We start from the raw sequence: 25,055 nt of genomic DNA, 5'->3' as shown, positions 1-25,055 counted from the left end.
GATATGCCTAGGCATGGGTCATGTTTTTTCAGTGATGGAAAACGTATGTGAATGCTACTAGATCCGATGTACTGTGAAACAGTAAAGACACCTACCGTCGACTTCGTTAGACTTAATCTATTTCTCCTGCATGTTGTCTCCCTTTAACTATCTAATACTTTCCAAAACACTTGGACGTGTTGACTATATTTTGCAACTTCATCTTCCAGAACGCCATGGACTTAAGGAACCAAAAAGAATGGAAGATCTTCAAATGAAAGTCATCGACGCATTACGAGACCACTGCGTATACAACTGTGAGGCCCAGAAAATCCCTAACTTTTTCTCAAAAATACTCGGAAAAATACCAGAGCTTAGGACTCTCAGCCGCGAAGGGCTGCAGCGGCTGTTTTATTTAAAACTCGATGATATAACTGAGACGCCCGAACTTATAGAAAAATTATTCCTCGAGAGTCAACTGCCATTTTAAAAAGTAGCAGGGATTTTGAGAAATTTCGGACCAGTCACGTGGCCGCAGGAAAAGTGACGTCATAATTTGCTGTGGTCTTTCTCAACTATAAAGACTTCACTCAACTCTCTCAGGATTTCTTTTATCAATGCACTACCACAAGAACTGATGACCTTAGCGACACTTTCATCGGGCAGGCTGTCAGAATTACGTTACCCTAAAGCGGCAACGTCGATCAAACCAGGAATTGGGACTATCATCACTTAATGTACAGTGAATGTAATGAAATCGTCGCCATTTTGTATTTCATAAAATACATGATGTATACATGCACAAATATTCTAGGCTAAATGCAGTCTGTTAGAATAGCAATCGCGTGGTAGGACTAGATATCATGCGACTTGTTCACTTCACACACTTTGGCAATAAAATGTAGGTACACAATAATTGTTCGTGATCTTGGTGAAAATAATGATGATATACTCATTTTAAGGAACACACTTTTGTATGTAGAGACCAGGTAAATTTAAATGCTCGTACATCTGTATGCCTATATTTGTTTCCTGTTCTGACTGGTTTGTGTACCGGTTCTGGCTGGTTAAGTTGTTTTGGTTCAACATGCTGTGTTGTTAAGCAGCCTTCCTTTATTTCTGCTGAGGGGTCAAAAGAAAGGCCCTTAGTTAAATTAGATGAAAACATTGGAAATCATGATATTGTTAATGTTAATGTTGCGGTATTCCAGTTGGTGCTTTCTTTAGTTGAATTAGTATCTGTGACATATTCAGATTAGGGTTATTCCATTACGTATTCCCAAAATTTGACACTATTTATGGAAGTCATATGGTGCGATTGAAGGAGAATGGCAAAATACACATTTTCTTGGGCGTTTGGGACGTTTGTAGCAAATGCGCTAAAGAATGGATAAAAAAAGTAGGAAGTGGCCTCGGTCTCCATTAGTTACAGCTGATACACCTATTACAAGTGGCAGGATTGACATTTCAGTTGTGGGCATTACTGTTGAAAATATATAGGTTGAATTTCTGAATTATATTATATTTCTTTAAATTCCCACTTTGGGTTATTCAGTGGTGATATCATTTTGAACTATTGATGGGTAAAACCTATTGCATTTAGATTTGTTTTCCTGTTCTAATTCTTGCCACTTCTAAAGGGCGTGTCACGCATAAGTATTGTAACATTCCAAGCTAGTATTAGTAAAAGTTGTGATTCTTGTTGAGTTTGTGAAAGTTGGCTGAGTCTGAGCAATCAATGGGGGACAATGAGCACAGAAAAGGTATGAAATATCTTTCACTGTGTAATCAACACAGGCTACATGGGGCAATCCTGCCATTGAAACAAAAAATGTTCTTCATCTTCTATCGAAAAAGGAACGGTTTTTAATCGAACTTATATAAATAGATTGATTGCTTCTGCTGAGCTAATTGTTGATAGTTGAACTAGACCATAAAAATGCTTTAAATGATAAGTGATAAAAGACTGATATTGATGTGTGATTCTTTCAAAGGGTCATCAGTGATTGCATGGTTTTCCAAGGGGGTAAATGATAGCTTGATATTTTTAGATAAGATGATCTTACGATTATTGTTATAAATCTTATTTTATGAACCCGTTCATAGTCACTGGCTTTATCTGAAGTACGGGGTGCCTATAATATATGAATCAGTTTGGATCCATAGTGATTTTAACTATGGCCCACAAGTCACTTCAATGGGGTGTCGGTCTTGTCATCATGATTTCTGAACATGCCGTTCGACTTTTAACGGGAGAGTGGAAATCTCGTAGCGTTCAGATAAAGCTTGTGATTCTTGAACGATGGGGATGGGAATTTTATATATACATATTTACAACGATTTTGAGAAAATCACACCCATGTGCTAGAATGCTTTCAGAAAAATAGAGGTACAAGAGACTTGCGCACAATATAGACGGTTCAACTACTACTTGGTGTGTACTCGAGCAGGCCACAACGTGTACATTGTACACATGTAGACACTGTCATAATTGTGTCGTCGTCTGCTCCAACTTAGCCGCGGATGTAGGATACCATTTTCGTTATCTGCAGTTTTAAAAACTTTTACAACTTTATACAGAAAAATGTTTAACGAACAATTTTTTGAGAGGTAACAAAGACCGTGGATATCTGGATAGAATTGGTTAAAGGTGGTAACGAGGTTTTGCCTTGGTATAGAACTCACTTAGTTATGGTTAGGCCACCGAAGAAGCTAAAATAGTAGTTATCCGAGAAATTCTTTGTGATAGATGGGCAAATTTAATCAATGGTAAATGTGAAAAACTACATGTATGTGGTTTTCAGTGACCAGCAAAGATATTTTTGGAGTTCATCGTTGTTTTAGGATTTTTTTGTTTTCAGTGACCAACAAAATATTTCAGCAGTTCGACGTTTTTTGGGCTTTTTAAAGATTTCAAACTGACCTCTGCTACTGACTGAAGCGTTTAAAACTGCAGATCACACCTGGTGTACAAAACAATTTACTCAATATTGTCGCTTGAAAACACAAAATGTTAACTACATCATTGATGACTTTTAAGTATCCCACTGCCAAACTATTCAATTAGACTATCTGTAAATAGGTTTAAGAGAGTAGATAATTATTTTCATATTGTGCGTTAGGTGGCGTATGTGAATATTCAAAACGTCATTGCGTGCGCTAGTCTTGTGACCGTGCAATATATCAAATATGTGTAGTTGTAGTTTTTTGGTTTATTCGACGATGGACCGGACATTTATGAAATTCCCTGATATGATAGCTCTGAAATAACTATTTTTCTTTATCTCTTCAAACGTCACAAAACTTGTTTATATTTACAAATAAAAGAATGACTTCTCGAAAATTGTAACAACCCACGGGACGATTTCCTTGATACGAGTAAGGTTGAGTTTTTTTTCTATGTCGATGAACAGTTCAGGCAAATGCTTATGTCCAACGCAGACACTTTCAACTTTTGATAAAAGTGTCCCGGTATTGTTTTTTGAGTTAGTATGTATGTCACGTACTGTTCTCATGGTATGTATCACGATCTTAGAGCTATTGGTAATTTAGGTGTATTTTGTTTCAAAAATGGTGTTGTTGTCTAAATCTTTATTTCTGATAACTGGTGCGAAACGGCAATATTAGTAAATGTATTTACTTGCGACACATTCAGATCGGTTGTAAAGTCATAAAAAAGTTCGACATTTTTGTCTTGTTCAACCATCCACCGCTTAAGAATGATAATGTGACTTACTTGTTCATATTGACTCTGAAATGTATTATATAGAGGTTTCTTAGACTTTGAAATCTCCATTCACACAATCATTTGCACGCGTATGGGCTGATGAGATCATCATGGATATTGAAATATATTCCGAACACATGAACTCTATCCAATAGTACAGTCCTAGCATTTGAATTTAAATTTCATGTGTGCATACTAAAAAAGTACCAACCTATTCTTAAAACGATAGTGAACAAGTTCAAGAGCAGGTCATTTTATTTTCGCTGTATTGTGTCAAAATTAAACATCTGAGATATGAACTTTACATTATTTATTTTGGGTCATTCTGCTATATGCTAAACCAAGATGAAAAGTAATTTATTTAAAAGGTGGAAACAAATCCAGGTATCCAGCAATCGAACATCACTAATATTTACTTAACGATATGAAGCCATTAACGATCAAACAAACGCATAATCGAAACATTTTGCACTGTATATAAGATATGGCACTGTTTTTACGTATTTTTTCTTGCTGCACCACCTGACATAAAAGAAGAACTGGTTTCAATTTCTTTTGGTTAAAAAGGTGTTAGCTAGCTGGTCTGGCGATTTATCAGCATGTATTTATTCAGAAATTCTCTAGAAATGCATAATTAAGCAGAGTGCAACTGATGAACTGTGTATAGCGACGGATACAGGAATACTTCGTCATGTTATACTATTATAGAGGTACCCCACAAGTTCTAGCCAAATCGGACATTTCCTTCTTGAAGAAGAACTGTCTCAAAATATCGATCAATGATAGGTTTATGGGACCATCAATCTTGGATGGCTCATTTTGGCCAATATTTGTCCTCCATTTATGCGTGGTATCCCTTGAAGCAGAGCAATTGTCTTCAAGCATCAAGTTCTCGAGTTATAAAATGTTGATTTTTGGTTACAAACTTTCAGGCGTAATTTTTCAATTTTCCTGAATTTTTTGCCAAATATGAAAAAAGCCATAAAACGTCATTGCCAAATATAAAATATGCTACAGCGTCATTTGTGCTGTCACGTGAGCTGTATTTAGTGTATATGAGTCATATTATGTTGCATTTGAACAATTTGAACAAATGTTTCAGAAACAGTGCATAAACTTATTCAACTCTTGAACTACTAGTAGTTCGAAGTTAGCATACGCACCCGTTGACTGTGTAATTGTTTCCAATTGTTCTATGTAATCAGTTCTTCCAAGTTCACTGATTCGACGCACACAGGAGAGGTTATTTGCATGCAAATGAACTGATTGAGATGTCAATTCAGCATGAAGGTTGAATTGAGTTCGTATTGAAAGGCACATAAGGAAAGAGTCAAATGGCAGTTTGCTTTGAACAGGACTTCGAAGTCTGTTAAACCCAGACACCGTAATATTTTTATGAAATGTAAATATTTTTGTTGGTATTTTCTCTCAACAAATTTTAAACAAACACTTGTACCCACCTGAGTTCAAGTTCACCTTTGTGTCTGTTCCGAAATGTGGGTTAAGGTCGTCCTCTTCAAAACAAACACGGCCGACATTTGATTGGAGGGACGTTTTGTGATTGGTAAGGACAATGATCGCAAGAATCATGTTAGCTTTCCATCGTGTTTTAATCGTCGTAACTGTTTGGCTTACAATGTACTTGTACAGATTTACACTCTAGCCCCGCCTAGTGATAGAAAGTATAATAGGTATTTGATAAAAAAACTTTTCACTACAATCATAAACGAGCACTTTGAACAGAATCTAGAAACCTGCATTTACTTCTTGAAAGTTTACATCCCTGGATCGACAAACTTTCAGGAAAAAACATTATTTAAGTTTGTTTATTTTAATTCATGAAAGAGTAATTTGTTAGTGATACATTGTGCTGCTTCGCCTTCGCCTCAAATTGTTTTATTTCAAATTTTATTTGAGTGTTTACAGTGGCCTATTTTGATGTTAACTCATAATTCTAGACATGTCAGCCTCGATTACCACGGTGACAACGCGTTTGACCGAGGCTGCAAATTTTAGAATGAATTGTTGTTGTTGTTACTGCGATCGTTGCCATAGTTACCGGTGTTCAGAGTATAAAAACTCGGTGTTGAAAATGTTGTTGCATTGTCCGAGTGATCGACACTTTTTTGTTAAATAGAAACGCATTTTATAATCACGTTATTTTGTTTGAAAAGTGGAAATATATGTATATATTGAAGTGAGACAGCAGACGACTTGCACTTCCGGCGCGCATGCGCGGTCGTTTAAACTTTGTGTGTCGTTCGGAAATGTACATTTTCTTATTTTCCCGCACATCGTTTGTTTGTTGTTTGTAGAACGAGGTCCAATGTTTCTACGTTTGATATAAGATGTGTTCGTAGCAGTACTCATGTCGTGGTACAAAATCACTCTATTGTAAACTGGTTTCAGCTCTGCCGCCAGGGGTTGGCCAACATTTAAGCGCCGTCTTGCGACAGAATCTGGAACCAGTATAATCTACATTGTTGAAACATACTGCACTGGTCATCTACTGTATACTACGAATAAATACATTATTGCGCATTGTGGAAGATAATTTGTATAAAACTACCGTACGGAAATACACATCCATTCATTAAAATACACGTTCGTTTACTTCTTGCTTCAATTACCATGAGAAGAGGGACCCTGATTGTTTTACGTCACTAGGTGATTGGCCTACCACTGATCATCCTGAGGTCAGGTTTTTTTATCTTATACTCCTACCTCATGTTTGAAATATCGCGAGGCGGAGTATATTTAAAACCACTGATTACGTCAGGATGACCATTGAATGGCTTACACAGTCACTTCACCTGAGGAAACCACGAGAGGCGGTGGATAAACGTATTGTATAAAATCACAAACTTAGTTAGTTTGGAAGTAGTTACGTTACGCCAGATGGTTATGCCACCTCTACACTGATAATCGCAGTTAATCTGGATAGCATGGCAACATTACTGGTCGCCACCCTCGCCACCCCGCCCCATCACCAATATAATACACTCCGGACGCAGTGGACCGGCCTCGATCGTCAGGTCGCATAAGGATGATCCAATTAGGATGACGCAATGGACTGTCCCGGGAGTCTATCACAATAAAACTGATCGATATATTCTTTTTCAAATCCCGAGGAGTAGGCCCTAATTGAGGCACGGATCTAGAAGGGGATGAAGAGGAAGTGCCCCCCCCCCTTCCTATTTTTTGACCATTCTGCCCGGCCAATCTGAACCATTTTCAGGTCAATAACAAACCTATACTTTCAATGGATATCTGACTATCATTTATTGACTGAAATATCGGGAAAATGCTTTATAGAGAGCATCTAATCTTCAATTTTTCCCGTGGGAGGCATAATCTTATTGATAGTCGTAAAGGCGGGAGTATCAAATCTCCCACGCAAAATTCTTCAGGCCTGATTAATCAAACTGTCGCCAGATGGCGCATTCCACTCAACTACGTCACATCCTCTTGTAAAGCAACACGTACACAAAATGGTAAGTGGTGTGTTTTGCCTCGAATAAATCATAGAATATCCGCCGAATAAAAAAGTAAAAGCCACGTAAATGGTACCGTTTTGTGGTTTGATAAATGAAGGTCAGATATGATTTAACTCCATAACGAAATTCGTTGTCAGATCGGTAAAAAATTGATGTTCTTTAGGGTGGAGCAAGATTGGACTCGTTCCATGCACAGCTGTTGGTGTACACATGCATACAAAATGTACAGCGTGTATGTTTACATGTAAGTGACGTATACACTGTACAGTGATGAGTGTACATGCATGTTTACATGTAAGTGACGTGTTATTTTGTAGGGCCAGATAGTGGTGGAGTATCTGTTTAGATCTTGATAATTTGGTTTTTTTTCTAATTTCATGAATTGACTTGGTGGTTGTTGACTGATCACAGTGATCTTCGCAGAGTAGATGATGAAAGTGTCATATGGTCTCAGCCAAGATGCTTTGGACAATGCCATTAGTTACTATGACCCTTTGTTCTAGAAAAACACATGACTGATCATGAAGCCCAACTTGACTCCAGCAAACCCGTCCATTTCCGTGACTTTGAACTTAAATTCCACGGTTAAAATTTACAATCCCTGATCGGAAATGACGTAGTTTGATCGCATTCAACTATAAATCCATTGAACAGTGGTGCTTCGTTCGTCAACCGATGACCTTTTTTGGGGGTGTGATCGGGGATTGTAAACTCGTTCCATATTCCACTTACTTGATATATCTAATTCTAAACTTTTTTTGCCTTCAGCCTACTGCATCACCAAGTTCAACCAATGTCGGAGGTGGGAGGTCGCCATCCTCAAAATCGGTGTCTCCCCGATCAGGAGGTGGCACTGTCAGACAAAGGTGAGAGTTCACAATGTAGTCACGTTACAATAAATTGGACGTAAATTTGTACCTACCACAAACTTGCTGAATTTGGCACCTCTCACTCAGTGTGGGTAATTAGAATTTCAACTTTACATATGCACTTGGCTGCATGTTGGATTTCTCAAGGCCTATGTAAGTGTGGCAAGGAAACTAGCACAATTTGGTAAAGTGCATTGGAGTTAATCTCCCCTCAAAAAGGATTCCTGTTTCCTGTTCTTCTTGTTAATCACTTTGAAAAAACATCAGAACATGTTTGCCCTTCCCTTGCTGTATCAAACATCCTCGTTGTACTTTTTCTTACAACGTTTGTTTCTTTTTCAGGAAAACTACCACCACAACCACAACGGCCCGAAAAACCGGAGCTGGTGGAGGGGGTGCTGGTATGTGGAGGTTTTATACCGAGGACTCGCCAGGAATTAAAGTGTAAGTGATCCTTGGCAAGGTATCTAAGAGAGCGCCAGGCTCGTAATTAGGATGTCATTGGTTTGTGTCTCGGGAGTTTCTTGACTGTCTGCAGGAACACCTCAGTTTAATCTTGTGTCCTTGAGCACCACACTTGTATAACTGTACTTATCAAAGTTTTTTCACTTTCCAGGGGACCAGTGCCAGTGTTAGTTATGAGTCTTCTCTTCATTGCCAGTGTCTTCATGCTACACATCTGGGGAAAGTACACTCGAGGATAAACATTCCGCGGACAGCTTCACATAGACATTTATGTTTTATAACGAAAGACCACGGAGGAACTTTTAGCTAGCTTAAGCATAAATTAATATATTCTATTGGTTTATGGATTAACCTTGGGGAAAAATGATTGTAATTTTGGTCACCGATGTTTGCATGGTATTTCAAATATCCCTAAGCAAAATGTCCTCCAATCTTTGATTTGGTGGTTGGTTACATCATGCATTTAACTCCTCCTAAAGTGGTCTTTTTGTACCGCAAGTGACCTAAATTACCATCAGACAGCAGTGGTTTTAAGAGAAGAGGCATCCAGTCTCCTCCAGACATCACCAAAATCACAACCTGTGACATGGAAAGTGTTCTGTTTATTCCGACGCCTGCTTGGATCAGAGAATATTGCGATTTCATTTCATCGTCTTCTGGTGACTTACACACACCATGATGGCACAACCTTTGAAGACGTTGACTTTTAGATCATTTGAAGCCAAATTTGTTACAAAATGTATTTATCATCGCAATCTTGATAAATTAAATCAAATAAATTATTATTCATAGATTTTGACTCATTGGTTTGTGTCATCTTGTAGAAGGAGCAGCATGATTGTGCTAATAACATCCTTTCCTCCCACATCGAGAGCTTCTGGGCCTTGCACTTAGTAAAGTGTGAGTGGAGGAGTATGAAACTCACCCGAGGGAGGGTGAATATAACTACCCCTGGAATTCGAAGATTGCATCCTTCTCCGAGACAACGTTGACATGCTTGCAATTCTTTGGAAGTCGCCCCTTGGCGTGTTCACCACAAGTGCTGTTCCAAGAAACCCTTTGGGCCAAAAGACGGATGCCTTGTAGACCCTTTCACCTGATGAAATTGGATCGATCCACAGACGGACGGAGTAACGGGAACTAAAATCGCAAGGAATTTGTGGCAAACCATACTGCCATCCATTGCCAAAAGGTATTGTATTGCGACGTCGAAGATAAAATGCTGGCTGGGGTGTTAATGGCTGTCTGATTGTTTCAACAAACCAGACATTACTCGGCCGTCCTTCAAACGGCAGGCAGTCAAACCACAAGCGGCCGGCGCAGCCCTGGTTTCTTCTTCAGGTTGCGACTGACGGTTTTCTCCATGTTGTGAAAACAAACTCCAAATTCGGGTTGTAGTTCAAACCAATTCAATGAAAAAATTGAAGGCAAGCAATCACTTCAAGATATGCAATTAACTGATTACTCATTATATTACCCAGTAGACAATGTAATGAAATATGTTTACCCCCTAGCCTCGATCATCTCCATAACGAACACTCGATATTTGCAAGTTAACATTTACTAGCAAACTATTCTGTTTGGTTTGTTAATAGAGTTAATGCATATAAAACCCTGAACTCGATTTGTCAGGTGCAAACTTGATGATATAGTAGTGTATATATTATCGATGAGGTCAGGTTTCGGTTTTAGTGGAAGGAACAGCACTGGCTTGAACAGACCCTCTAGGACGAACCATCCGTTTTTCTTTCACAGGAGGTAAGTACATCTTCATTTGTTTTGCCTTTTCCTATTAGCTAGGGCCTGCAGGATAATCGCTAGCTTTACGTTCTGATGTGTGTGTTGGGGGGGGGGGGGGGGGGGGGGGGAGGAATTGGTAAAGCTCGGCCTCACGTGGTTATTGGGGGAGCGTTTCTGTCGATATCCAGCGGCATCCTTGCCATTATGATCTCAGTAATTCAAATTTTCTTTCAACTCATTTATTGCAAAAATGTTTTTGACCAGTGTTGATCAGGCGAAGGTTCCTTGTACAGCTAAGTATTGAAAATGATTCAAGAGTAGGCCTATCGTATAGATTACCTAACAAATGACATCACTGACCTTCGCAGGCCTACTTCGAACTTCGTCTTTCGTGCGCATTGCGAAATACCGTCCGGCCAGTTAAAACCGTCAAGAAAACTGACAGTGAAAAACGAACTGTTCACCAGCTCTGATCGAGAACGCCGAAAAAAAAAATTCTCTATCAGGTTTTCTCAACCTCAGACAAGATGGCGATACGTTATAAAACCACTTGAGGTCTGCGTAGACATGGACTAAACGTCCACGTATGCCCGCTAGGGGGAGACAGGTATCATATACAAGATCCGATCAAGACAGTGAAGGTTATACATGCAGACCACTGAGGTCGCCGTGCAGGTAGCTCTAAATTGGGGAAATCGGAAAACAACAGCCGGAGTCTCGCTCAGTGTTCCTGGTGCCCGGATACATCGCCGAGAGCTGCTTTGCCACAAATAGAAAAAGTTAAATGGATTCATACCAAAAATAATAAACCAGAAAATTCAATCCATGAACTTTAAGGTACTGGGTTGAAACGAGTTCAGAACTTGTATCATGAGCTTTCTCGCTTTTGATACGGTTCCTCATCCGTACGGATATCCGCGTAGAAAAATACCAATGTGCCACTTGTCCTAGATCATGACATTACTCGTTTCCTTCGTAGTTCCCTTATAGGTGGCATCATTCGATATTGTTATGATGTCTATATCTACGTAATGACACTTGACCTTTCTATGTTAATCTGCCTTCAATCTTGAATTACGAGGTTCTTCCATCACCGCATCAACATCGTAAAATAACAAACCACAACCAGGAGAACATTATTTCTGGTCTAAGGAAGAATTTTTTTATGCTTTTAACAGGTGTGATGGAACATACCTTGGAAATAATTCTGTTATGTTTATCGATAGAGCTTAGACTACAGCTAAGAACAGTTGGTACAAGGGCTTCCTGGGGTTTACCATACACCCTCATCGGCTTACCCTACTAAAACGTACTCCATCGATGTTTATCTCTGCGAAAATACGTAGACCGCCATCTTTTCTGCAGAGAAATAGTTCGAACATGATGAGGTTATCGAAAATATATATCGATAATTACAAAATACAATTCCTTGAATTATCATTTATCGACAAAGCTGGCTTTTGCATATCGGTCCGGTGTAAGATGTTTTAATCTTTCCTAGATCTCAGTGATTTCATTATAAACAGCAATACAAGATACCATAACATTTTAACCGGGGAATTAAAGCGAAGAAATATACAATTATTGTTCTTTTTTAGCTTTCGCTCAACAATGAGGGGTAGAAGAAATGGAAACACTCAGCAACATTAAAATGGCCCTTCGCCGACAATGGCAACCTAGATTCTCACCGGTGCAAAAATCAATGCGCCAAATTCAAAATGGCGACTCTGTTTTACTGCGGTGTCAGCATATGATACCAAATTACCGAGTATCCGAGTGCGCGCTGTTAGATTCTACCTTGATTAGTTCTCTTATGTGAAGTCTAGTACGTTATGTTCGTTGCTTTCTGTATCAATGGACATTTCCTGCGCTAAACTCCTCACAATACACGGGCAATCTGGACCTACTTCTGTTGATACGACTTCTTGGTTATGTACCCAGTTCTGTTATTGTTTCGACTCGGAACATCTGCGTACCTTCCCGTTTTGCGTCTGAAGAAGGCCTATAGGAGGAGGGGTTTCGTTGTGAGCATTTCAGTGGTAGGCCAACTGCGGGGATGTTATCCGGCAAAGCGTAAGGCCCAGTGGAGCAAACTGCTCTAGCTGGTATTAATGGAGGTACAATAGATGTGCAAAGGAATTTCGGAGTTTTTCTGGTTCTGTTTATGCTATCAGTGCTGTGAGCTGATATATTGCTGATTAAATGTTTCTTTTTGTGGATGTCACAATCAAATGCACGTCTCAGGGCAACGCATATTTTCTTTGACTGAGCGGTTCCTCATCTCCGCTGATATAGTGTATAAAGAAGTTGTGCTTATCTGTGTGTGCAGAATTTAAATTCAATTTTATGCCTACAATTATAGGCCTACTTTCTGCAGGATATACATGTGCATGTGTCATCTGTCATCTTCCACCTACATCTTTTACTCCGTGTTTATACGTATTGTGATCGCAGTGACATTATTATAGCCATGTTTTTTAAAAGCTCATCCTTGTAGGAACCTATTGTGCATTACATGGTTGATTATATCAAAAATTGATATAAAATATCGATGTCAAATGAATATAACCATTGGATACCACTAAAATCTCTTCATTTCTTCTTCTTTTCTGTTTGATATCAGATTTTTTTTAATGTTCCCCCTTTTTTACTTTATGGCCATGTATTTACATGTAGTTAATGCTGGAGGAACCTGTCTGAATCGTAAATTATAAAGTTGATTTATGAAAATTATTTTGATTGATGTCCACTGATAAATACATCAGATACCCCTCTCAATTTCTTATCTTTCTGTTGATATTATGGGTTGTTTTAAATGATTTCCACCAGAATTTTCGTCATTTCCTCCGAGTTTTTTTCATATACCTTGTTGTATTGATGTCCTTTTGAAATGTCACCTTGGTCAAGACTTCTGTTGAGGTTAGCTACATGTATTTGAATTCCATTGAAGATCAATACAATCATCATTGTAATATACAGTTATGAGCTAATTGATTCTGCAATTATCTATTGGAATTTATGCAGCACTGCACCTGTGGTATGAGATAAGATTTAATGCTAAATGCGGTACGAATCAATGCAATGATTTAGTTATTATTAGAACCTTAGCTTAACTATTTCCTTAACGTTGGCTCACTCGGATGTTGAGGTCTACACTTAGAAATATACAGTGTTGACGGGTTTAGAGCGCCTGCACAGTATCTGACTTTTGACTATATTATGTCTCTGTTGCAACAAGGCATAAACTGAGTAAACTCCCTAAATGCAAGGGTCCGAAAAGAAAAAGGGACTGGCCTTGCCGGTCTTCAGTTCATCTCAAACGCCCGTCAGTCAGTGATTGTTTTCTTATTGTTATCCAACCGAAATCGTGTTACCATTCGCATTTAAGGTATCAAGTTTCTAAGTAATTACTTACACAAAAAACAAAAAGAGCAGAACGATTCTACGTATCTCAATACCGTGCATTCTCACCTCTGTGTTCGCATTATCAGGCAAAGGAAAATACGAGAAAATAGGTGCACTGACTTTTCTGACGGATCTGAGGTGGCCTGGCTATGATTCTTAAAAATAAAGGTTTTGAGTCTTTGAAAATGTTTAGGTTTTTCGGCCGAAACAAATGCAGCCCGAAGAGTGCTTTTGGTAAAATAAAACAAATGAACCAAGTGGATTTGAGATTGTGAAAAACCGCTAAAGGTTTTCACATCGCCTATTTCTTTTGGCAGAAAAACCATTAAAGATATTTCAAAAACTGAAAAACTTTTGTTTCTAACAGTGTATCGGCCCTTTGTTCAATATCATCTGTTGAAATCGTCATCATTCTCTCCACGAATCGGTGCTCGTGCTGCTCTGACGTTAACTGTCCGCGAGGCAAACCATCCAATTATAGTTTAGCAATACTGATCTTTCCATAAGCCCTCTAGCGGCACTATAAGAAACTTGCCAGTTCCGGTTATATCGTCACCCTGGTGAGACAATTTGGAACTTATCTACATGTAGTTGGACCCTGTAAGCTATAGATCCAATTGTAGCTAAATCGGAATCAAAGAGTCTCTAGGTAGGTGTATCGCAATCAATTTCAATAAGAAGGTTTATCGGTGCTTGAAATGCATCAAGTACTTTCTAGATATAATCTTGGGCCAGCCGGTTCAAGAAAAGTGGAAATCATTTACGATTGGTGCATATATACCCAGGTGTGACTCGTGTAAGCAAACTGAAGTGGATGGGTACATCACACAGAGGTAACCACACAGTTCGGTAACTGCCAGTTATAAAGCCTTATCAATCAAAACATATTGGCATAACCTGAGATTATTCAATGGCTGTTAGGCCTCTGGCATCACTGATCTAAGTGCTGAAGGGCAGCCTACTAAGTCAGTATTTCAAGACATCGGTGTTATGCCAGCACGGAATCTGGCTTGCAGCTTAAACTTAGTGCCTAGAGCAAAGGGATAACATTACTTTACTTTACTTACTTGAATGACCCAACAAGGTTCAAGATATCGTACTATATTTTCATTTAAAATGAGCTGGAATAGCTATGATGTGGATATTATCATGTTTTGAATATTCTTGACTGGATTTTATAACTAAAACTCGGATTAGAACATATTGACGCTGTGATATGGTTACTTCATGGTTCCTTTCTGACTTTTGAACCAGCTTCAGTGGTTGCGAGGAGTACTAATGCTGTGTGTTCGACTGTCGGTTCCGATTTGGTATGTAAAGTGTTCGCTGATGATGAAATGTTGCCATATCCTCTGATTTTATAAGCCTCCTTAATATTCTGTTGGTGATTTTATTATATCAGAGCACGAAAAAGTTGCAATATAATCGGACTACGGGTATTTTGTTATACCGTGGTCATTTTTTTTGGCCGCGGGTCGTCGCATTCATGACCACTATTTCGTTGACTAGTAGATATTTAGATACTTTAGAGAGGTTTTTTCGTAGCTTTTTCTTTAATTGTCTCGTGAGCTTCGTGTCAAAAACGTATTTCGATGTGTACCTTTCTTGACCTTACCCAATCTCGCGTAGGTGTGCATGTAATACGTACCCTGGAATATTCAGGCGGCTCTTCCTATTCGACCACGACTATCACATCATGTACAACTTCTTGACGTTAACATCTCGAAACAGATTGCCAACCACTGAGTAATTTTGCATGTACAGCGTATGTCAAAAGCTATCACCAACTTCACTTTGTAACTGCTAGGTGCGTTCTACTGTACAGATGTTAAAAATCAGACTTGTTTAGAAAATTCCAATTTTTCGACCAGACAGAGAGATTTGGGAACAAAAAGACTGGTAAAGCATTTTTTCTTCAGGGCTTTCCTCGAAGACGTTTTGAATCAGAAGTCAAATGGTTTTAATTACCTTTTGCATATTGTCAGTTTCTTTAGCCACATGAGTACGAGGGATACGTTGTCAACAAAACACGTGCATGAACAAGGTCCTCAACAACATGCACATGTACCAGTAGTTGTCAAAAATATTTGCTGGTATATTTTTAACCGCTGTTCTGTTTACCTTGAAATGATGCATTAGCCATGTTACTATCGAGTGGTTCTTCAAAGGTTAGATGAATACCAACCTGCATTACATCTGTCCAGTAGTTCAGTGCTCGAGAGCTCAAAACGATTTGGTAATTTTCTTCTGACATACACTGTATGAAACATTTGCTTCAAGGTAGATGAAGAATGCCGCCAGTGTTCTTCGCAAGGAATGATGTGCACCACAACCATCATACATGTCATTCAAGCTAAGGTTATGAAGCAAAGAGGAAACAACGCGCTTTTCCATTGACAGTTCTTTTCGTCTACTTATGTGAACTTTCCTCTGTTTCGTGAAGTTATTCACTGTTTCGTCTGAGCTTTGTTACTTTTGGCTTGAAGGAGAGTACATGTACACAAGAAATTCGGAATGCACAAGTAATGCAAAAGGTTGAATGCATACAGAATGAACTTAAGAATAAATGCGTACTTAATGCACTTGATATGTACATGTATATGATTGAATGCTTACGGAATGCACAACTTATTTACACACAATTGAAAGCATTATTTGATGTGCAAGACACTATAAGTCCACCTGTTGCATTTGGATTCATCTCAAAATAGGAAATTAAATTATTATGAACGTTCGGCCTTTGCTTCTGATTTGGACGCCATGACAGTTGGAGGATTAACCCTTGGATTCTAAGCGATTCTCTGGATATATACGTGACGCAATGATTCTTGCCTGGTTATGGCTGTTCATCACTGGGATAGCCTTTTTGATTTCTCTCCTGTGTTTGATAGGAGAATGGCGGCGCAGAGACAGAGTGGGGACGGAGGAGCGGGCAGGTTAGTATCAGACTTAATATATTTCCGACATATCATTGGTGTCATATGTAACATTCCCAATTCCTATGGTGCTTTGATAAACATTTCAAAAGAAGATGTTCAAAATCTTCTCAAACTCGCCTCACACATGTACATGTATATATCCCAAGAAAGAACTCCATCCACGCAAGAATACTGTTCGTACCTTTGCCTCTCTTGCCGTGCTCATAAAAAATCATGAAAGGGTAACGGTACTTGCGGCAAGTGTTTTATATGACATGAGTGTTACAGGAAAGATATCTTTGACGTACATGGCGGAAACCAGACGCATTATCATGGCATCTGAAGTACTTTGTAAAGGGGAGCTGTCATTCAGCGGATGACTTGAAATGTCGATGGTAAAGATGTACAACGTAGGTGTACCAGGCAAAGTTGCTGTTAGCCGATACAGAGTGCCTGTAGCCAATGAGAAGACTTTTGCAGAGAGTAAGGCTAAAACAACACTTACGTGCATCATCCAGAGTAATAAACAGACTTTGGTTTATAGTATGTACCAGGTATTATAGTAGCACTGAAGTAACAAGTCGATGTTACAGTACCTGCCTCGGATTCTCATATTCTCTCTACAGCAATCAATTTACGTCAGTATTTTACAATGGAGCCGATTTCTCGTAGTACCGTACAACATTGGTTTCCCCTGTTGTCACAATGATGAAGTGTATTTTTTCGTAGCAAATGTGGCATCCCGGTAACAGCAGCGCGGGCAACTGTCCACCGAGCATTGCCTCCCACACTCGAGAGGAAAGCAAAGCAGTACTTCATATCTGCACAGAACCTATTGAAAGCTGCCTAATTTGCTATTTGGGCGACTACTCGTTACCAGGCAGGCACAGATCCTAGATCAAATAGGAGTTGTTGCTATTTAACTATCGTCGCTACTTTCTTCTATGCCAGCCAATGCCAGTCTCCTGGCGTAGAAGGAAGTAGCGGCGTTATAGCAAGATTTTCCGGCGCAGCTTGATTGACGGGTTTGCCGGATCGGAGAAAGCTTGATCTGGCTTCCAGCTGTGCTGAGGCCGAATAAACATGTGAAGACATGACGTCACTTTATTTCAATGAACCGAAGTAAAAAACTGACAGCTTTTTTAAAATTCCTTTTTCAACCCAGAGATGGTATCATTATTAAGCTGTTACACCAATGATTACAAATACTAACACTTCTATCGCTTGTTCAGCGGAAAACATTTAGCGAATCTGTATAAGCATTTCTGTGAAAACCTCTAGAAGTTGGTAAATGTTTATACCTTGGTAAACTCTAATTCGGTTTACGTATAAATGTTATGCGTGTAGATAGCTATCAAGCAAGCATCCTGGCTCGGTTGTCCATAAATCATAGGAAACTTGGCATTTACAAATTGGCGAGGTTCGGTCGAAATAAAGGTTCCATCAAGTACTACATGACATAAGTCAGATAGCTCCGATTCTTCAGCTACCGGTGACTACCGTATTTTCAATATTTGCCCCCTCCCCAAAAGCGACTCACTTGTGCCGCTGACATTGACAGAGCAAAATGTTTTACTGCTGTCCGTGAGTTATTTGTGACTAGACAATTAAGTTAGTGATACTGGTCCCTGTCAATAAGGGGAAGCATTATTATAGTCAACAGCCTTTTGGTATTATTAGTCTAAATCGTATGGCGTCTTTGTTTCTTTCTAGCTCCCGTCCTCTCCGACATTATGCCCCGCCAGGAGGAGGCCACACAGGGTTCCTACAAACGATTCGAATGCCAGGTCACCGGGACCCCACAACCGGAAGTCACGTGGTACAAAGATGACATCGAAATCACCAACGATCCTCGATTTCAATTCAGCTTACTAAATGGCGCCGTCTCATGTCTGATTCGTGATGTCAAACCTGACGATGCTGGATGCTATACGTGCAGAGCGGAAAACTCGGAGGGGAGCGCGCTGACTGCTGCCTTTTTGTCGATCAGAGGTAAGTTAATTCTTTCAACAGATTTGGACGTACTGAAAATAGCACTGGTGATGGGACTTTCCGTCCTGGTGGTGTGGCTTCAGTTCAAGGGTCGACTTTCATTGAATCTTGTTAGGAGGGCTAAAGGAAAAGTATGGCAAGTTGTTTTTAGTGAAACCACTTATTCCTCCGCCACCTAAATGGGGATCTCCTGCCAACCTTTCCAAGTCCATCTAGCATGTCTAGCAACCATTGTTATTGAAGCATTGGCGTATTCATACATCGTAGGAAAGGAATAATATTTACATGAAAGCAGAGAATGACTTCTGAGGTGGCTTCGAAGGTGCCTTTGCGCGTTTGCATCGTTTACCTGTCGGAGCCGGTGTTGCTGAAGTAGCACTCATACTAGTACTACGTTGCGGGTTATTTACTGGTATGGTGCAGCATCCATTTTGATAGATGGAGCCAATGTTTCAGTATCCAAAGTGGTTTTCTGCCCCGTCAAAGAGCCTACTGCCCCCAAGGACCAAAACGTAAAATAATGACCCTGCCTCGATCGTCCTTCGTTACGACAGCGCCAAGAGTGCCGAATCCGATACGGCTTTTGACGGAGTGCGTCACGTCCTGGTCAGCGCGTTTCAAAAGAACCAACAAACCTTGGCTTCCGACGATTCAATAATCGTGCCGTTCAAACACACACTTTTTTTGCGTTTCTATCTTCTTTTCCTTCATAATCAGAAATATTCAGTACTGCAGTACTAGTTCCATGTAGCCGGCGAACACTGTAACAGTTGACCTTGAGTTTCTTGAACTGAGGCCAGAAGAAATCGGGCTGGTCAAGGTTTGTTATTTTCAGTTCCTTCTGATCTCGAGGCAGCTGTTTTGATACGTTTGTAAAGAATGTGGCTTTATCTTTTTGCTGGAGGGATCTCATAGACCATGTCATATGTAAGAATTGATAAATGAATATACAGGCCATCACAGTTTAAACTTAGAGAAACCAGCCTACACAACAAAACGCATGAGCGCTGCAGAACTACATCGTTGCTCCGACACTCGCAGGGGCGCTGCTATAAAATGGTACCTTATCGGTGGCAAGCGGAACTATTTCGAATATACCGAAAAACCAAACCCACTGACATTTCCCGCAAAAATGTTGTAACGGAACTATCAATTTCTGATATTGAGAATAATGTTATTGAGGTAAACCTAGCAATTGTTATCAAGACAGTAAATCTCATTCCTTAGTTTGGTATGCGAACGTATAGTCCCAATAAACAAATATAGCCACTTATTCCTCCCTTTAGCTTCGTGGTGGGAATAATCGTAGCAATCAGAGATAGAAACCAGCGTGAGATTTGGAACCATCCATACATCATAACGAGGCCAGTTAGTTATATTTTCATACCTTCCACGTTGCGGCTAATACTGCGTGATCCTTCAGCCAAGTAGCTCGCAGGGCCGGTGGTTTCTTCCCCTTTCTTTATTTTTCTAGGATGGAAGTTTTCGGCAAGTACCCCGCTTTTCGGAATTTTTCATCATTGGTCCTTTCTTTATGTCATTGTGCAACCAGGAGGTTAAAGTAATTATTAACTCTTAAACTGAATTCTTCATGTTGCATGGCGACGGCGGCGTTTAGGGATTGGATGCTACATAGCCTAAAAGACCGGAATTTGTTAAATAAATGCTTTACAAACCTTTCGACGCTTAACATGATAATAATCAATAATTGTATATACTTGTGTAGTTGTGGACGAGCCTTCCGTCGAAGCTTGCCATCGACATAATTTTGTGTATGTCCGTTTAAAATCCTGTACGCCATTATAGTAAAACCGTTTTAATACAGAATTCCCTTTTTGACCAACAGCCATTGCAGTTGGTTTAGCATGCACTACAAGAGTGAGTTAAAACCTCCATCGGCCGCAAATTTGTTTAGCCGTACTGAAATCATTTAAGCTACTATTCGGATTCTTATGCATTGGCCGGGTGCACATGCGATGTTTTCCAGATCAGCTCATCAATCGGTGGTACCAATACTGTTCTTTACCGCGCGCTAAGGTCATTATCAATGCTAGCTACCTGGAAATGACCAATTGAAATAGTTATCCGTATGCACTATGCAAGGTAGCCGCGCACATAGCGCCAGGCAGTTGAACTTTAAAATGTCATGTGACTGGTTTAATCAATCGATACCTGGATCACGGTTAAAACATTCTACAAATATGACTTCTAATCCTGCATGTGATGAAGATGCAAATGAAGGAAAGCAATATAGGCCATATCAGAACGGGGAAGCGTTGTTTAGTTATAAACCATCCCCATTCCGTTTCCATATTAAGCAATTTCGTAGGGTATCAGCAAAAGAACTATTGAAGTGTTGCAGGTTCTACCTTAGATTGGGTTTAGATCCAACTTTCTTTGCATGCGGCCGGCCAACTCGATGAATTTTAAAAAGCATCGGATTGGGTGCTCAGTTCTACGAAACCTAAGAGCCTGAGACTGCCTCTGGCGAAATAGAGATTTACTGCGTTTTCATTTTCTATTGCCGAAACCACGCAAGAGGTTTTTTTGCTTCCTGTGTTTACCTGTAGTAAAAGACATATGACCGATTTGACTGGTGCTCTTGCAGGCATATCATTACCCATGGGAAATATTACAACACTGTTGGTTGAAACTGTCCTTCCAGGACCAGGCAGTAAACCATATCCGCCAAATGAATTTCAAAACATTCCGTCTTTGGTAGTGATTGGCTGAGTCGAAATATTGCGGGCGGTTTTGCGGGTAGATTTTGCTGCTTGACATTTAAAGCGCGGGGAGGGGGGTGCCTTTGCGGGTGGCCGTATGTTTTATGCCCCTCACCGCCGACATGCCACAGTTATCAAGTCCTACGACAAAAGTGTTGTATGAAGTATGCTTTAGAGCCACCCTGTACCCTTGACCCTCTCATTTTAGATGTCTCCGAGATCGTGGAAGAAGGCGAGTGCTTCTCCGAGAAAGCAAACGAGCAAGAGGCGGCCACTGGGTTCCAAGACCGACTCTCCTCCAAACCTCGGAGTTCCATAGACCACGAAGGAGTCCCAGAGATCGCCCGAAAGGATGCCCGGTCTCAGTCAGGCTCATTGGAAGATTTCGTAGATGCTTTCGTGGATGAATTATTAGGTAAACCGCAAGGTGGGGTAAGTAATGAAGACGATGAGATCTTCTCGCAAGGTAGACTCGGTCCAGAGACTGACGGCGTGCAACTTAAAACAGATGCTTTGGCGCTGGGAGCCGGCTCGCCTCGCAGGGAAGCAGAAGAGCTTCAGCGACTACTTGCACTTGCCGAGGACGGGTTTGCCAGTGCAGAGAACTTGGGGAGGGAGGCAGAAGACGGAGGAAGGAAACTTAAACAAACGGACTCAGAGACGGGCGAAGTTCGAACGGATAGTTTTGGATTTGGCGACAAACCAGCTATAGTAATGGAAATACCAGCGAATATATGTGTAAAGGAGGGAGAGACTATAACGATAAAATGCCGAATAGCAGGTAAGTGTTGATTATCATTATTCTTTGGGGTATATTTTGTTATGTTGTTTTCGCTTGTCCAAACGCTGCCACTGATAGGCCTATATCATCATGGCGTTCCTGGTGTTTAAAGTACCTACTTTTTAACAAAGTACAGAAAAATTGGATGAAAACACAAAGTTCAAAGTGAAATTCAAATTGCGGTGTGAAAGGAAACCTTTGGAGTGAAAGTCGGGGGAAGAAACATTTTGACCCATGAACGCTAATTCGTCATTCATCAACAATAGTGTATGGCTAAATTTCTCCAAGGGACTATCATTACTGTCACACCGGCACTCAATCTCGGCATTGTCATACCAGAATCTTCGCCAGAGTACATTCAAGGGCATTTGAAGGTCATACTATACAGGCCTCTGATAAATCAGATTCCCTCGTACTCGAGGTGAGGAGAAACAACATCTTCGAGTTTTTTTAAATTCTACTTTGCTGATAGAGACAAACAACAGTTAATATACGTCAGGGGAAGGTGGGCAGTTTGTTTCTTTGTAAAGCCTTTGCATATTGAAGTGTTTTACATGGTGCTGAAGGCATAAGCGATGTTTATCTTAAAACATTCCAAAGCCTTTCTACAACTTTCACGACATTAAATCATCCTGCAAAGGTTGGCTGTTTTTAGTTAAGATATCCGTGTAGCTTTTGAAAAACGACCCGATCCGATTCATGACTTGGCCACCAGGGGGCTTTTGCTAAAAAAGAATAAATGCTATTGCTCTTCTACACAGTACAACTAAACAGGCAATGATGGAATTCATACGGTGAGTGTATCTACTAAGAAAACATGCTATATGAGACGGGGTTTGGTTTGACCTTATTTTTCAAGTTATTGTCCAATTAGTAAGTGACGAATATGCATTTTTTCAACAGACCAATTAGCCATTTTACAGACTTCCAAAACTGACGAGTCATTAATATGACGAATTTATTACGTTTGATATAGGTATAAGTCTCGGCCTGGTTGCTCAGTCGGCCTTGGCAGTAGCTTATTTACCTTTGCAGTACTTTTAAAGCCATCGATGGTTTAAAACCTGTTTCATACGTCATGCTATCATTAAATTCCGGAGCATTAATTACCTGTATATAATCAAAGACTTTGCCAACATCAATATCCACCTCATTATTTACTTCCCATGAGAACGTACGAAAACTTATCAGGCATGCTTTCTAGAGGTATCCCCAATTTCATTGATACCAATTAACTAAAATTCTGAAAGCTACCTGCAGAACGTCATGTTCACTTCATACGTTCTCCAAACCAAACTGATCTATAGAGCTTACATGAGGTACGACTGCTTGAAGCATCAAGAGTTAAAATTCTCACAAGTCAATCTTACTCATTACAATTGGAAAGGAGAAGATCAGTTCCCCGTTGATGGGTAAACATAGTGCTCGTGATGGTGTTCTGGGTATGGACTGTGGAGATAATGCATGAGTTGCCTTGGGAATTCACTTGAGAATTCACCGATTCCTTCAAAATAGGAAACGCCGACGAGGCTCATTTTGTTAAACAACTTTATTTATCTGCACCCCGGATTTGCACTGCACAGAGCAACTGCTGCATTGAGTCTTATTGCTTCTTACTCGAAAACTGGGAAATCTATGAAAACATTGCTTCTCGATCCTCGTGAATCCTCCTTCAGGTTCTTCACAAATATTTCAGGTATCTATGGTTGTTTGAGTCGATACATGCAATCTATCTTATTTTTACTTGAGAAATGTGCCCAGGTAGTTGTTTAGACTCTGACCATGGTTATACGTCTACGTGAGATCCAGAGAAGATTGATTTCTCTTAGGAAAAACGTACATGTAGTTGACTAAGAAGGAACATTAAGGGCACTGCAAATGAGCAATTTTTTTCGTTTTCGGTGGACATCTCAAGTGCATCGTATGCTCTTTTCTGCCTTCAACCGTGATCCAACGTAGCTAATTCAACCCATTAAGCACTGCCAGTATGTCGTGATAGGCCTACTCCCACAAGAGGGCTTTGTGAATAGGGCGACCAAGAGTATTTTCGAAACAATCCAAATGCCTTCAAGGGATGATGAATAACCTATTGATATCAATAGAACCACTGACGTAACCTCTTCCAAGGAGAACAGTCTAAATCCTATTTCACCGCAGTAGAAATGCTTACGCGTGTAGGTCTACGTGTAGGCCTACTCTGCGGATGAACATCATGCACAGCATGAAGAAATCTTAGTGCATTTCCCTTCTGCCTGAACACCTGGTAATATCAGAATCTCTTAATGAACTTAGTCTGATGGTGTGAATGTTAGGAAACGCAATGCCTTTCCTCTTCCTTCTGTACTATACTTCTCCAGACTGGCAGCAGCTTCAGTGTTACCTTTATCTGATGATGAAGGCCTACCTACTACTGATAGTAATACTTATCATCCCAAATCATTCTGGTTCTGCTATCGTGAAACAAGGGGAATAGTAAATAACTAAGGCTTTCCACCGTGATAGTAATACTTATCATCCCAATCATTCTTGTTCTGCTATCGTGAAACAAGGGGAATAGTAAATAACTAAGGCTTTCCACCGTTATCTTTTGTTGCTTTCTTGTACTAGGTAACCTATTAGTTGATCAGTTTGTAAAGTGTCCCGTCAATGATCAGATACCAACTTAAAGATTCTTGAGTACAAGCCTTCTCTAAGGTCATCGAACGCAGGGATCCATCTTTGCTTTGCATGCAGCAGGGCTCATCAGAGATCATGAGAAATGAAAGTCCGTATGAATGGAGATATTGTTTTGACTTTTATCACCAAATGACTTGAAGAAATCATAGTCCGATATTGCGGTAGCCATATATATCTACGTTAGATATTTTACCTCCCTGTATAAATATTTCTGAAATTGTGAAAGCGTACGTAATTGTCATATGATTTGATATATCCTGGCCGAAACCAAACCACAACGTGT

General features: G+C 40.0%; 3 protein-coding genes across 10 annotated transcripts in view; all 3 read left to right on the top strand.

Moving 5' to 3' along the window:
• Positions 1–6,307, top strand: part of LOC135499304 (probable nuclear hormone receptor HR38) — a 33,839-nt gene extending 27,532 nt beyond the window's left edge. For all 4 annotated transcript variants that reach the window (XM_064790011.1, XM_064790010.1, XM_064790012.1 and 1 more), the window contains exon 8: positions 210–6,307. In XM_064790011.1, coding sequence (XP_064646081.1) covers positions 210–469 — 260 coding nt within the window. In that variant the 3' untranslated portion in view covers positions 470–6,307. The remainder of the gene's footprint in view (positions 1–209) is intronic.
• Positions 6,308–7,160: 853 nt separating this feature from the next.
• Positions 7,161–9,328, top strand: LOC135499546 (protein transport protein Sec61 subunit beta-like). The gene is made up of 4 exons (XM_064790376.1): positions 7,161–7,200; positions 7,972–8,069; positions 8,415–8,516; positions 8,689–9,328. The coding sequence occupies exons 1-4, from the start codon at positions 7,198–7,200 to the stop codon at positions 8,774–8,776; spliced, it is 291 nt and encodes a 96-aa protein (XP_064646446.1). The 5' UTR covers positions 7,161–7,197; the 3' UTR covers positions 8,777–9,328.
• Positions 9,329–16,418: 7,090 nt separating this feature from the next.
• Positions 16,419–25,055, top strand: part of LOC135499521 (twitchin-like) — a 69,265-nt gene continuing 60,628 nt past the window's right edge. For all 5 annotated transcript variants that reach the window (XM_064790328.1, XM_064790327.1, XM_064790326.1 and 2 more), the window contains exons 1-3: positions 16,419–16,618; positions 18,314–18,592; positions 21,524–22,096. In XM_064790328.1, the coding sequence (XP_064646398.1) occupies positions 16,504–16,618; positions 18,314–18,592; positions 21,524–22,096 (967 nt within the window). In that variant the 5' untranslated portion in view covers positions 16,419–16,503. The remainder of the gene's footprint in view (positions 16,619–18,313; positions 18,593–21,523; positions 22,097–25,055) is intronic.

This window comes from Lineus longissimus, chromosome 15, assembly GCF_910592395.1.
Source record: "Lineus longissimus chromosome 15, tnLinLong1.2, whole genome shotgun sequence".
NCBI classification, from domain to species: domain Eukaryota; kingdom Metazoa; phylum Nemertea; class Pilidiophora; order Heteronemertea; family Lineidae; genus Lineus; species Lineus longissimus.
The sequence above is the reverse complement of the archived record's forward strand: the minus strand, read 5'-3'. Positions and strand labels throughout refer to the sequence as shown.

Bases quoted from the DNA above. Each gene is read 5' to 3' on its own strand.
- LOC135499546 (XM_064790376.1), top strand. The intron at 8,070-8,414 runs GTGAGAGTTCAC...TTTCTTTTTCAG, and splicing joins GGTGGCACTGTCAGACAAAG to GAAAACTACCACCACAACCA. The intron at 8,517-8,688 runs GTAAGTGATCCT...TTCACTTTCCAG, and splicing joins GACTCGCCAGGAATTAAAGT to GGGACCAGTGCCAGTGTTAG.